This window comes from Ptychodera flava, chromosome 8, assembly GCF_041260155.1.
Source record: "Ptychodera flava strain L36383 chromosome 8, AS_Pfla_20210202, whole genome shotgun sequence".
In the NCBI taxonomy this organism is placed as follows: domain Eukaryota; kingdom Metazoa; phylum Hemichordata; class Enteropneusta; family Ptychoderidae; genus Ptychodera; species Ptychodera flava.
Genome location: NC_091935.1, coordinates 16,968,324 through 16,983,736, shown reverse-complemented (window position 1 = coordinate 16,983,736; position 15,413 = coordinate 16,968,324). Strand labels below are relative to the sequence as shown.

At 37.3% G+C, this 15,413-nt stretch overlaps 1 protein-coding gene across 2 annotated transcripts in view; it reads left to right on the top strand.

Moving 5' to 3' along the window:
- The first annotated feature begins 10,541 nt into the window (after window positions 1–10,541).
- LOC139138666 (uncharacterized) overlaps window positions 10,542–15,413 on the top strand; it is a 55,158-nt gene continuing 50,286 nt past the window's right edge. Inside the window, exon 1 of one of the 2 annotated variants that reach the window (XM_070707151.1) lies at window positions 10,542–10,667. In XM_070707151.1, the coding sequence (XP_070563252.1) occupies window positions 10,601–10,667 (67 nt within the window). In that variant the 5' untranslated portion in view covers window positions 10,542–10,600. The remainder of the gene's footprint in view (window positions 10,668–15,413) is intronic. The other variant, XM_070707153.1, reaches the window with a different exon arrangement.

The window sequence follows — 15,413 nt, the reverse complement described above, 5'->3', positions numbered from 1 at the left end:
TGCGCGCCCTTGGGCGCATTTCTTTAAAATATCAAACATATTTTTCAGCATGCCCTTCATATGAAAAGCATGGCAAGTTCCTGATACTTTTCTGTTTTCTCTATGAGAATTTAGTATAAGAAAGAAACATGCACTAATATTTCAATCACATTTTCCTTACAATAGTTCTTGACATCTGCTTATGCATAAAGAGAGTTGGAATACATACAGCTCGTTCAAAATACTGTACTCAAGCTTTAGAATTGACACTTTTAAGTTCCTATCTTACAACTGACATGACACCAATTTCATTAAAACACAGAATGACTGATTGTTGAAAATATACCCCTAAAAATTATATATATATATATATATATATATATATATATATATATATATATATATATATAATATATATATATACTGAATTATTCAATTTATATTCCACCTTTTGTTTTACCTTTGTTTCACAGAGGGGGGGGGGGTCACCCTGTTTTGAAAAGTTGGAATGTGGGGTCACCCTGTTTTCGAAAGTTGGAATGGGGGGGGTTCAGCTACTTTTTGAACGTCGGCAAAAAATAATCCAACGCCCCCCTAGGCCAAAGAAACTGACCAGTCCCTAATACAACGGTTGTGTTTACGAGAATTAGAAAAGATCAGACACTCAAAACAGCAGTAAATCAGCGACGCTCAACCGACAGAGTATATGAGATTCATGAAAGACGGCATGGTGGTCGCAAGAGATCTCTTTCTACCTCCATGCCATGTTCAATGAATCTCATATACTCTATCGGCTGAGCGTCGCTGATTGACTGGTGAATTGGAATGTCTGATCATTTCTAATTCTCGTAAACACACCCAAGCACCCTGCTCTGTGTACCGCCGTTCTCCTCGCGTCGAATGCCCCGAGAAAGCCCAAGACCAAGAATTGCTGTCTTGTTACACAAATTTGCATTCATCCATCATAGTGCATGGGTTTATTGCACCAAAATTTCCAAATAAAATTTTTGTCTTTATTCTCTTCACTCTGTAGACCGCAAAAGTAGGTTGCACAGCCGACTGCAGTGACCTGCAGTGAACGAGCACTGTGTGGTCGACGCCTAGCGCATGTCCTTTCTTCTAGGAACAGCCCAGATCAGTGGTGATCTCTCGTGATAGCAATACCACGGTCATTGTTGTCGCTAGCACAAAATAAACCGGAAAGTTTCAAATGCACTTGAATAGCATAAGCGCTAGCACTATGCGTGTATTAGCTTTAGTCTTGCCAGGGTCTAGCCACAAAAAAGGCAGCTCACGGCCGGCGGCTGGCCGGGCTGTGCGCGGTCTTTTCCTAACTTGTTGCTGTGAAGCAGCAGCCGCTACAGGCCAGCACTGCAAAGAAAACAGGTCAGAAAAGCCAGCGCAGGCATATGGGCTACAATAATTGCACCTAGCCTGGGTCATTCTCAGCCCTGCCATGGTACCTTCTTAGACCATGGCCCTGCGGACGATACTGTGTTTTCCCAGCGCGGCGCGAGAGGCCTACCGAGTTCAATCACGCTTTCTGAGCACAAGCATCACTAGTACACTTTAATAATCCAAGACGAGTCTGTATGTAAAAGTTTCCCATCGAGTCTGTGTATAACACTTCCCAGCTAGCTGTATGTAAAATTTCCCCATCCAGTCTGTGTATAAAACTTCCCAGCTAGCTGTATGTAAAATTTCCCCATCGAGTCTGTGTATAACACTTCCCAGCTAGATGTATGTAAAATTTTCTTATCGAGTCTGTGTATAAAACTTCCCAGCTAGCTGTATGTAAAATTTCCCCATCGAGTCTGTGTATAAAACTTCCCAGCTAGCTGTATGTAAAATTTCCCCATCGAGTCTGTGTATAAAACTTCCCAGCGTGCTGTATGTAAAATTTCCCCATCGAGTCTGAGTATTCAGAACGAGGTGCTATGTATTGTAAATTTTGCAGCTGTATCAGTAAGTCAGGACGAGGTTCTATGTATATAAAATTTTGCAGCTCTATCAGTAAGTCAGGACGAGGTTCTATGTATATAAAATTTTGCAGCTCTATCAGTAAGTCAGAACGAGGTCCAGCTGTATCAGTAAGTCAGAACGAGGTTCTATGTATATAAAATTTTGCAGCTCTATCAGTAAGTCAGGACGAGGTTCTATGTATATAAAATTTTGCAGCTCTATCAGTAAGTCAGAACGAGGTTCAATGTATATAAAATTTTGCAGCTCTATCAGTAAGTCAGAACGAGGTCCAGCTGTATCAGTAAGTCAGAACGAGGTTCTATGTATATAATTTTTTTCGCGTCGAGGCTCGACCCTTGTCCAGGCTCTATAGTCTATGTATGTATGTATGTATGTATGTATGTATGTATGTATGTATGTATGTATGTATGTATGTGCGTACTTATTATGTATGTGTGTATGTATGTATTCTACATGTAAGAATGAATACGCTATATGCGTGCGCGTATTTTTTACTATATGTATGTATGTACATGTATGCATACGCAAACATATGTGTGGGGCAATGTATCTGTGTGTGTGTGTATACACACGCACACATATATATGTATATATGTATATATATATATATATATATATATATATATATATATATATATATATATATATAATTCCTCTCTCTATATACATTTTCCACCTTTTCTATCTCTAAAAAAGCTTGATTGTGTAAATTAATTTTTTACATTTGGCGCCTCGTAGCACTGGATTCTCAAAGAAATAAAGAGAAATAAAATAATAAAACACGGTACATATTAAAGTAGCGTCCAATGAAAAGTATGCTGAAACAGGTAGACAAAACGTCCACATCGTCGACTTAGGGACGGACCACTAGATCTAGGGAGGGGGTGTCAACGTAAAAACAATTTCAGAGCAGAAAGTTAGGGAAAAAATCTTGAAACTAGTTTGCAAAATTAAAAAAAAATAAATAAGAATACAAATGCTTAAAAAACTCTGCAAAAGTCTTTAAAATCTTGATTTTTTTTTAGATTTTACCGACAGGAAGCAACTTTCTGTATTTTTAGTAAATCCTTCAGGCACATTCTTAATTTTATTGTATACATTTAGAGTGACTGTATCCCTTATACTGGAAGTTGTGATCATCTTATCTTTTCAGGACTTTTGTATTCTGATCACTTGAAAATTATAAAATTATAGAGCCTGTTTTCTACTTGTTTCATGCGTACAAACCAAGCAGGTACACTAGGTAAAACATTAAAACTATGGTATAATTGTCAAGACAGAAAGTTAAATTTGCCTTTTAAGATCAAGGTGAACAGACGCAGGCCACATCAGGTTCATTTTTTTCACAGCATTTTATTGCAATGATGAATGTAAGAATGGGTGAACAAGATAAATGTATGTCTGTCGCTATGTTTTCGTTTTCAAAAAATGTAATCTTCATTGAAATCAGTGAACTGGAATAAAAGTTATGCAACACTGTCTCAGATTTCTTTTCCTTTGAGTTTTTTTATATGAAAAAAGTCTGAAAAAATACTCCCCAAGTGCCACCAAATAACACCATTTTAATTTCTGCTTTTCAAAAGCTCCAATGTCAGGAGGGGGAACCCCCCTCCTGATCTCCCCCGCGACCGCATACGCGGTCGCTTGTGATGCTTTTCACCACTTCTTTGCCCTCTTGTAAAAATTTCTTGGGGAGAACACTGATTTCTCTATAGTTAATACTGAATAAATCTGCATGACATCGTTTGTGTGTAGCAAATGCTGAATGAAAATTACCTGGAAATGTTTAGACCACACAAAAAAAGAGCATGATTTAAACAAATCTTAAGGGACTTATGTAGCAAATGTCAAAGAAATTGGACAAGCCCTTTCAGAGAATACAGTTTTTTTGACCATAAATGGCATAAATTGACCTAAAAAGACAAATATTGAAATTTCACCACATTCAATCAAATTGGACATGCTGCTAGAGAGAAATAGATGTTTTGATCAAAAAAGGGCAAAAGTTGTCCTAAAAAAACAAATATGCAAATTTCACTATATTTTGCAAACAGCTTCTCAGCTAGTCAAAAGATAATCTGCAACATTTCGTGTAATCTATCAGCAATATAAATCACTAGGTAATATGTCTGTTGGGATTACAGCACGCAATCTTATTTGCGCTAGTGATATGGATGTACATTGTATCCTCAGACAGCGTCGAACTAAAAAAAACATTATAAATCTGAAAATTTACCCAGAAAAAAATTAGCACAGCTTTTCTTATTAGGAAAAATTTTGTTTTAGAAATTTACAATTGTAAAAAAAATTCACAATTTCATTATGACCGCCCCTCCCAATATCTAATGGTCCATCCCTTACAGCTCACAAATCGCCCCTTTTCCCGAACACCTGCGAAAACGAGGCATTGCCTAAGTAGTCACATGACGCAAAATCCGTACTCCTATTGATCAAACAGTGACAGGAGACATCTAAATCATTACTTTAACGAAACAGCAAATTAATCACACAAGAAAAGTATTAGGCTAAATTATTTTTCATCTGAAAAGTAAATGACAAAGAAGACTCCTAGATGGGACTTTCAAGGTGTTTAAAGGCGCCCTTCTCAATCCCTGGTTCTCGCATTAGCAAATGTGTCAACAGCCCATTAACAGTTTGTCATTCTTTTGTTTTCCATTAAATATTTTATCAAGGAAATAATATTTATATTAGATAAATCTGATAATTGAGTGGGGGCTTTAACCCTTTATCGTAATGCCGCAAATACAGCAAATATGTATACAATGTAATATTTGAGGTGTATTAATTCGTTCGTTCTGTGAAAAATAACTGTGAAAACGCAGCTGTCCGTGGAGGGGTTGACCTTTTGATGACCCGCATAGACGCAGCTTAGCCAGCCACAGACAGCTGCGTTTCAACAGCTATGTGAAAAACATTCTCGTGATGTGTCCTCATTTTGACTCGTTTCTGCGCAACTCGTCAGGATACGGACACATCACTCGAATACGACGCGGTATCGACCAAAGTTCTTTTAATACCCCCTTTATCATACATGCATACTTTGGTTATTACTGTTTCCTTAGCAACGCAATCGACTGAGATCGACTCCTCGCTGTAGTCATAGAAAGTCGCTCAGGAGTGATGGCAACCGTATCACTTGTTGATATTATTCCGCTGTTAGGCCATTTCACTTCAAGGGAAGGTTAATAGTACACTTTTAGAGCGATAAAATAAATATTAAAGGTATTCGATCTCCTCTTTTTTAATAGCCAATCACAGATTTTACGCGGATGGCCGCTTTTAAAAAAGGGCGCCCCACACGACAACTTATGGTATGCTTAGCAGAGTCGTCTGCATAACATTTGACGTATCAAATATTGACGACCGACAGCTCCCTTGCAGCTACAAGTAGACTGGGTTTCTGCGACAGTTGGGTCACAACCCATTACCCCTATATTTACTTCGATCGTACGGGCTTTAATTACGCTAAATAGGGTTATAGCCGACTGTTGGTTACGTCCATGGTCCATCGTATCGACGAAAACATTTAAACTTCACGGTGAAGAAAATGGCGTCCTTGACGGTACGTACGCTAAGCCCCGCTCCGATCCCTTCACCACATATGGAATATGCAAATTTATTTTGACCGTGTATCTTATTATTTCATTATGTTTACATTTTTATTTCATTCTTTCATTTGTTTTGCGTTTGTATTTCATTATTTCATTTTGTTTGCATTTTTATTATATTATGTTTACATTTTTATTTCATTATTTAATTTTGTTTGTATTTTTATTTCATTATGTATACATGTTTATTTCATTCTTTCATTTTGTTTGCATTTTTATTTCATTATGTTTACATGTTTATTTATTTTTCATTTTGTTTTCATTTTTATTTCATTATGTTTACATGTTTATTTCATTTTTTTCATTTTGTTTGCATTTTTATTATATTATGTTTACATTTGTATTTCATTCTTTCATTTTATTTGCATTTTTATTTCATTATATTAACATTTTTAATTCGTAGACTTGTCCCACAATCCTTTTAACAAAATGGTTGGTACCAATAGTTTGACACTGGCTAATGAAGTAGCACTAGAAATTCACAAGTTTGTTAGTTTGAATATGTGTATATGATAGATTAGGTGCTTGTCAAAATGAACTTATTGTACTCCAACTGGAATCGCCTTTTCCGAATTTTAAGCTTAGCGTCAGCTAAATTGAACGTCGCCAAACCAGCTTCGAGACTAAGGTAGTGTTGTGTTTCTAGAGCCTCGAGATGTTCGGCAAATTTCTACACCTCCTGCACTTTTCGATTGTGGGATACGCAATGTTCAAAAACTCAACCTAAAAGTCATTTCTGGTTCGTTTACGTAATTCGGCTGATTTTCCGAGGAGTACTCAAGATTTTCACTCCAGCAGCGAACTTTGACTTCTTTTTGATATGCTAATAAGGACTCACGTGCGTTCGAACCAGAAATTTTGTTCACAAAAGGAGTTAGGGAATGAGCAATAATCAGAGTTCAGGCAGGTATAGGTTATTTTATTGAATTACACTCACTTTGGTTTATTTGCCGTTCAAAGTTCCGATACAAGTGGTCTCGTCGTAATGGACCCACTTTCGCCGGTAGTTGGCCCACAGCTATCCGTGGCGCGGTTGACCTTTGACCCGCATAGCGACGCACGATACCCCGCTAACAGATAGCTGCGTTTCCACAGCTAGTCTCCTGGTACCAGAGCATGAACGTTAACAGCTGGCGGCTATGACGGCGACTAGTATTTTGCCCTTTAACTTAGTACATTTTTTACCTTCTCGTGTCTATTTATAGACAGAGAAGGTATTAGAGTTGAAAACCAATATGCTGCTGTCAAGAACTTCCGTCTGTCAAGACTTCCGTCTGTCAAGATCCGTGGACGTCATGCCATTGTGATGGGTCATATCATAAACTGGTGGGGGTGTTCATGGCTCAGGTTGAGGTGTGGGAGAACGATTTTGAGCTATGACAAAAATCAAAAGGGACTTAGCGGCATAGCCACAGTGTTAAGCCTTTCTCCAAGGTTTCTTAGTTGACTACAATCTACTGTATTACAGACTACTGAGCTGACGTTAGGGGTACTCACTTTGTGTTTGCTCACTCTGTGAGCGCTAGTGTTTGGTACTGAGTTGCGTGGATATGGCCTCACGTGATCTGGGCCTGTTGCATAATCTGCAGAGATGATCATATGCCTCCGAGTCTGAAAACTGTCATTGTGTAAGCCTGTCGGCATTTTCCTTGCATTTTTTCTCATTTAATTTTGCAAAATATCGGCGAGTACCTCAATATTTCAAGATAACCCTTTCTTCCCAATCGTTTCCTGGAGTTTCAGAGTCATATGAACGAAAATGAGTGAAAGTTTTAGACAGGAAAATCGGACGTCGGCCATGTTCAATGTTTACAGTACAATCAGAAGTTTACGCGGAGGAATTAACCAACAAAAACAGGAGTGTTCATGATGCCGCCCTCTAGAGGCAGACCCTCCTATATGAAGTACCACATTTGATGCTTGTGGAAAGCTTGACCACACAATGGAGCATTTAAACTTTTAGAAAATGACAAACTGAATAAGAAGGTATTCAGAAAGTGTCAAATACTGAGTAAAAATGCGCAAATATTCAAAATAAACAGGTTAACTGATTGGTCAGCTATAAAAAACAATGAAAATGTTTATGATCAAAAGTTTTTGAGATGCGCACATTTTAACAAATACAGAAATTATTAACATTATAAATATAAGACCAAACTATTTTTTCAGGGATGGGACAGGTTGGAAATGAGGGGTGAGAGACAAAGGCACTCCTATTGCTGCATGTGGATGCAGCCACACCATTTCATTTACAGCATACTTATTCACTGTGTTGTGTTCAAGTTCCATATTGTACTGACTGTCATACAAGGATAACATAAGCAAATCAAATCAAATTAGAAAAGGATCAATGCTGTTGTGTGGATTTTGCTGAACATGGCTGATATTTCGCCCTATATATTTGGTATCCAGCAAAGGCATATTTTGATGTAAAGTCAAAATTAACACTACATTGCTGACAATATATTTTACTGTTTCTGCATGAACTTTTCGTTTTTAAATTATAGTATATTAGTACTTCAAACAAATTAACAATTATCGTGATGTCAACCCATAATTTTACATCACAAAGACTGTAATTCTGCCAATTTTTTTGTTTTTCAGTCATTTTATAAATTTTGCACTGCACAAGATGATTGAACAAATTGCAATGTTTGAATTTGTAAACTCAAAGAATAAAAAATCCTTTGGTCACAAATTAAATTATTTTTTGAAAAGAAATTTACTCTTAAACACTTTTAGCATATATTCTTTACACGGTCATGTATTTCAAGGAAAATATGCCTATTAAAACAGTAATTTCTTCACTTTCAATTTTTTTTCAATACTATGACAATTATCAGCCATGAGGTTATACAAACACAAGACCAGATAAGCGTTTTTCATCATTTCCACAGGACTCTTTGGAAAATCCATTAAAAACAGTTAAAAGTGACTGGAAATGATCACTTGGTATACATTTAATTTACAGATGCCAGGTTGTGCATTTCACATGCACTCAGGTCAGTAAGGAAGTGCGTCATTACTATTTTGGACTGTTAATTCTTATTTCTGAATTGTTTAACTTTTTTTACATTGAACTATCTTAGGCAGTTTATACTGTAGCTTAGAATTTTTTTGATTGATGTATTTAATCATCTTTTGGGTTCTTTGGGTCCATATCCCACCTCATGCCCCTACATCATCAACTATTTACCAACAACTCCATGCCAACAACCAATTACCTGACCTGGCCCACACATTAGAGAAGGTACAGCGTCATTGACGGTATTTTTATGCTAAGGACGCACTCTCTGTAGTACGTTCATGGTTAAATAAAGGTTGACTAAAACGTGAAATAAGATCAAGGGACTTGCTTTTAAGTACACGTACTGCAAATTTCACAATCTGCCTTACAAACTGAAATGATAGCGAACGTATATAACAGACTTTCACACAAACAGAAAATTGAACTTTGGCGCTAGGCTAGGGAGATACATAAATAATGATAATGAGATAGATAAACATGTGAACAAAATCAAATAAAAATGTTAACACAATGAGAAAACGCAGTAAAAAGTTTTAAAAATGCCTGAACGAAACAAAAAAGGCTGACACAATGTAAAAAAATGAAAGCAAAATGAATGCACGAAATAGAAATGCACATTATTACGTGGAAATTCAAGCAAAATGGGTAAAAGAAAAATGATGTTTAAAAAATGACATTCTTTTTTCATTATTTTAACATTTTTATTTCGTTTTCTCATTTTCTTTGCATTTTTTTTCATTATGTTTGCATTTTTTGTCATTTTTAATATTGTTTGCATTTTTATTTTATCATGTTAGCATTTTTATGTCAATCTTTCATTTTGTTTACATTTTCATTTCATTATGTCAAAGAAATGAAATGTAAACATATCATAATAAAAATGCAAACAAAATAATAAAAACGACATAAAAATGTAAACATAATATAATAAAAATGCAAACAAAATGAAAGAATGAAATAAAAATGTAAACATAATATAATAAAAATGCAAACAAAATGAAAGAATGAAATAAAAATGTAAACATAATATAATAAAAATGCAATTATAATGAAATAAGAATGCAAACACAATGAGAAAACGAAATAAAAATGTAAACATAATAACATGAAAATGCAAACAAATTGACAATACGAGATAATGTAAACATAATGAAATAATGTTAACACAATTGTTTTGGCACTAATCTCACCTCATACCCCTGTGCGTAGACGACATGAAAACATCGTATGGAAACGGCTGTGAACGAGGAAGGTGTCGGTCGCAAAAGTTAAAAAAATGTCAATGCGTTCGTTTGTTTGTTTGGTTTTGGTAAAATGTACTTAAGTGCAATGTCCAGGAACTGAATGCCAACAACAAAATTTTAACCATAATTATAAATGACGTTTCGGAGTGCCATAAGTCCTGTTCTCTAAGCTGTTCTACTTCTATGTGAACATATCAACGAAGGTCACGTGTAAGCGTAGTAAGTAGTTCCTGTTAAAGTGAAAATATGATTCATATGTTTACCATGTTTAAATATGGTTTCATATCGGTACTCTCTCTGGGAGAATTGTGATACAGGCATAGCATGTATGATAAATACGACTTATTTACCAAGACAAGGGAGTTGGAGCTATTCTATCACCAGTACCAATTTTTCTCAAATGTTTTTATGTTTAGGATGAAATTTCATAACCATCATCATTATTTATCTCACCAATTAAGGGAACAAAATTGCAATCTTTCGATCCCATGACAAGCTACCATGTTTACAAAAATTACATCGTTCCGAACTTCCTAATTTCAAAGTGATTATTTATTTGAAAAGAAAACAGATCAATCTTTGGTCGACACTCAAAAAGGGGAACCTCGCTAGCTTGGTATCTTACGGCATTCCAAAGTTTCATTTGTATAAAGGTTAAAATATGATCTGCCTTCACACAGTCCATATAGCTATGATCTAGAGTACATTTTGTAAGTTGTTTCACAGCGCTACAAAGGATGGCTGCCTTTGATCCACCACTTATTCTTGTCCTCTCTGTGATTCTGTGCCCTTCGCTTTCTGGAGGTAAGTACGCAACTCATATACTTAGCTGATCATTTGAAGCACAGAGTCCAATTAGAAGATTGATCTATACAAAGCTAATCAATCTAAAAGCTAAAACGACGGACAAATTCGTATATACAGTTTATACTTTATACCCATAAGCGGTCAATGTGCTTGAAGCGTGCCGCAGCAAGTAAAGTGCAGCGAAATGGCGGGATTTTGACTATTTTTTATAATTTTCCACTTTGCCATATAACTAGCAAATGTAATGTATGATGGAGTTGCTGATCTTGCTATACAATTTTCAGAGGCTATGGTATCAGGAAACACGCATATTCGCCATTGTTTGGTCATAATGATTACTACATTATATTACCATGCCCTGTCCATTGTGTTTTAATTGGTCGAGCTGAACCACGTGACTGCCCATAAATATACGGTAATGGTTTGTTTCCATGCCCGTGAATATGAATAATATCGTAAACATAGTAACTTTACGGCTAAAACGAAAATTGTGATTTGTACAAAGATCATGATCAAACACATAATAAATCATATCATAATCATGTCATAATAATGTCCAAATAATGATCAAATTATAGCATAATAATTGCCAAATGCTGAAAGAATTATGACCGAATCACCAAACAATGGAAGAATAATGATGGAATAAGTTTAAAGAAAGATTTAAAGATACTTTTGGTGGTGTTCTCACCCAATAGGTCAGCGCGTTCTATAATAATACTAAAATGCAAACCCAATTCTGAATCACTTGTTTTTTTTCTAAATCTAGCACCGTGTTATAGCGTTGAGCAGTGCCAGTAAAATAATCGCAATAATACCAATCCATAATCCAATGACAGTAGGTCAGAATTCGTAAGACAATAGTTGTAAACATAGACACAAAACAGCACAGAACAGACAGTAAATAGACGGTACACAAACAAAGTCATATTCATGAAAGAAAGATATATGGACCTCTGGCCAGAAGACCAAGAAGTGATGTCAGGTGTTTCGAAAATAGTAAGCGCATCCTGCCCCACATGTGGCACCCGCCATATAGCAATCTATAGTCAAATAGGTAGTGGTCATTAACTAAGGCCCAATGTCACCGATGCCATCAGTGATCATGTGTCGAAGAGAGATATCTACCAGCTTGTTATACCTGCCAAAAAGCGTTTGAATGTAGAGATATGTCTTGCTCTAGTGTAACCTTGATTTAACAGTTTGTAAGAGAGATGGCCATGTCATCACCATATGAACTGCACGCTCTAGCATATCGAATAAGCTGGGAAATGTATACCCCGTAAGCTGGTAAGAGTGGAATATTACTTATGAGGTGTAATGTCATACAGTAGTGAAAGAAAACTCCACCTTGTCTTTGTCAAAATATATTGTGACTCGTTAGATAGCGATTTCTATGGTGAGACGCTGTTGGATCGGTTGTATTACACATTTTGCCCGTGAAACGACATTTATTCACTTGTAGCGTTTCGATTCTTACGTTGGACGTGTATGAAAGTGTACTTAAAATCTCAAGATGCCAGTTTTGCATCAGTCGTGTGATTTTATTGTTTTCACATGTTTTCGTTATATATGCCTGTTGTTCTTCAAATACGGAACTTATAATTGTTATATTGCGATTCGATATTGTTGCCTGCGTGCCGGACTGTTAGCACGGAGAGTTATACATTAACGTTTTCTTCCATTTTGATGCCCAAGTTCATACGGCGGCGAAAATGACCTACCATTGGAGAGCCCGCCCGCCTTTACTGTAGTAACCAGGGCGCAAAAATGCATACACTATTTGAATCACCACAATATGACAGAAACACTACCATTCCATTTGCCGTTTGATGGAGTGATGCAGTTAAACTTGCCCGAAATCTCTCTATGGGCATTTAAATATTGAAATTATCCCTTATTTTCAAGCTATATTCTTTGGCAGACAGGCGTAGAAATTGGTAAATGCGATGGCTGGCCACAGTAGCTGCTGCTTACGCCAGAGGAAAGCTAAGCGACTCGGGTCAGCCCACTGAAGCCCCATCCTCTACACAATTACTGGTGCACTGGTGATGACATTTGTTTCACGCATCTCTGTCTCATACTGTCTACTCGTTCAGAACAACAACGTTTTTGACATTCACTTCGGAACGACGTTTGACTCTGATCTGCAGTGCAGCAAAACAAAATAACTTAACCCCATGGATTTCATTGTGTAATACGTAAGATATTAGCAGAACAGTTGTGCTTTGCTTAGTAGATTCCTTCGGCGCCAAGTTATGAGCCGCAAATTGTAAAAGTGCAAACATCAACTTTTGAACTAAGAGCGTTGTTTACACACAATCTGTTACACAAACAAACACAACGAATAAACGAAATCGAACGCGTTCATCCAATAAGGGCATCCGGGCTCTGGTCGTGTTAAAGAAAAATACTGATGCTAAGAAGGCACTTTCACCAAAAAAACATTACATCGGAAGAGAAATAGATATCTGACAGACAGACTGACTGACTGACAGACAATGGAGATAACGATATCTTGTTCAACAATCACGTTGTGTTCGGTAATATTTTTTCAAGTTAAGAAATGTCATCCTTAATTTTTCAAATATTTACCTTGGCGACATGGCTAGTCCTCTTTTGCATAATCTCACGTTCGCTTAGTACATTGTAACTGATCTTAAACAGGACCGTCAACTCATGCAATTTTTCCAAATCACGCAGACCATACATTGGATTATTTTCCTTAGTTTGACACCTTTCCTGTTTTCGAAAACGAATTTTTTTTCCTCATCCTTACATTATTGTGTTCGCATGCATCAGTTGCTTTTATCGTCGGGCTTCATCAAAACCGCTTCGGAACTCAAAGCTTGATTTAGTCATAGGGGTTGTTGGGATACGGGTAGCCCTGGGTTCCATCGGCGCGGAGTTCGAGGCCGCGTTTGTGTGTACTGTGACGCTTCCATGGCCTCGCTCACACCGCCGCCATGGTGCCACCCGTAGAAAAAACGGCGAGCGCGCAGCACTTTGCTGCGCTGAGCCTCTCTTTTCCAATGCGGAAAAGCACTTGAAATGATGTACTAGTGCTTTGAAATACGAAAAATTGTTGCTACTTCCTCGATAAATACCTACTTTTACTCTAACACGTATACATCTCTCTTGCGACTGCCGACTAACGTAAAACGGACAGTCATTTTGAATTTTCTTTCATCTGCGCATGCGCGGCAAGGAATTAGCAACGATTATTAAATCGTTAGCCCTCGTGACCTGCAAGCTGCCTCTTATTTGTCAAAAGTCTGTGGGCATGTGTCATACGTACGTTGCGGTTAAACAATGGAGAGTTGTAACAACTGTAGTGTCGCTTTCTTCAACTGTTCCTCTTTTAATGAATCCAAATTGCTTTTTAACTTATTCGAAAAGTTCTCGGACTTCTCCCAGCGCATGCGCAGATGAAAGAAAAATTCAAAGTGGCTGTCCGTTTTACGTCAGTCGGCAGTCGCAAGAGAGAGGTGGGAGGCCGTATAACGCCGGTAACACACAGCCCTGCCACGCAGAGCTACCCCTACCCCTGCTCCACCCTTCGGGACGGACATTTAAACAACCCCTATGATTAGGTGCTGGCAGGAACTCCGCGTTTAACGTACATGTAATATGCAGTAGTGTCGCTAGGGCAACTTCGGCGATCGTGCAACATTTGGGAAGTACGGTTTTAAGCTTTTCACTATGTCATTATTTAATGACAAGGCCGAACAAAAAAACTGTGTTGTTCCGATAACGCGACCTACCCTATTTTCACTTGCTGACCCTAAACTTTTTAGAGCTACGTAAACACGGAAGTAAAGAAAAAGAAAGAAAAAAAACCCGTTAAATCACGCGTTCGTTATTTGGCGCGCATTTGATTTTTGCTTCAGTGTTTGACCGCCCTGAACCCCTGAAAAATGCATATTTAAAAATAAAAATATTTTGGAGAAAAAATTCTTGCCGACCTACCTACCCTATTTTTGAAAACCATGTTATCGGAACAGCACAATTTTGTTTGCCTAAAGGTAGTATACTTAGGGATTACTTATCAGATCATGCTTATTATCTTGAATCAGCTAATCACTTCTTATTTTTGACGCTTCTCTTTTTTGAAACTGTTCTTGTGTCATGTGTTGCCATATGTATATTTCTTCCGCGGATGACCACCTGAGTTAGTATTTGCCATCGGGCTTCGCAAAAAAAAACTGCATAAGAAATAAGACTTATATTTTATGCAAGGGAAGTACAAAAAGACCATCTACAGCTATATTAGTGATCGTTCATCAGAGGTAATGCTTGGGCAACCATTTGGTCATCATTCCGAGTTTGCGCCACCCTACCAACACGCAACATACTTTCATCGTGGAAATACTCTAGCAAACTCTTTTCTGGTCCTAGATTGTCGATATCTGGTGCATCGCTCACCCGATGTGAAGACCTGAAATGTAAACTGCAAACGTAGCAAGTATATGTAAATTTGAAAATCTTAAGGCGACGATATCACTGAAGGCTAAGCTTAGAAAATGTACTGATTGATGTTGCGCTACCGCCTATTTCAACTTTCATTCGTTTGTTCATAGCTGCCAACTGCCGATACCGTACATGGATTCAACGTCAATCCGCCCAAATGATCCCTACAGCTATACAACAGGCGTTACCTTAAAATCAGATGTAGAGATGGAGACGGTTCCACCCTTTGCTTGTTCCAAAGTCCGATCAGTTGATGAAGGGACTGCGATGTTT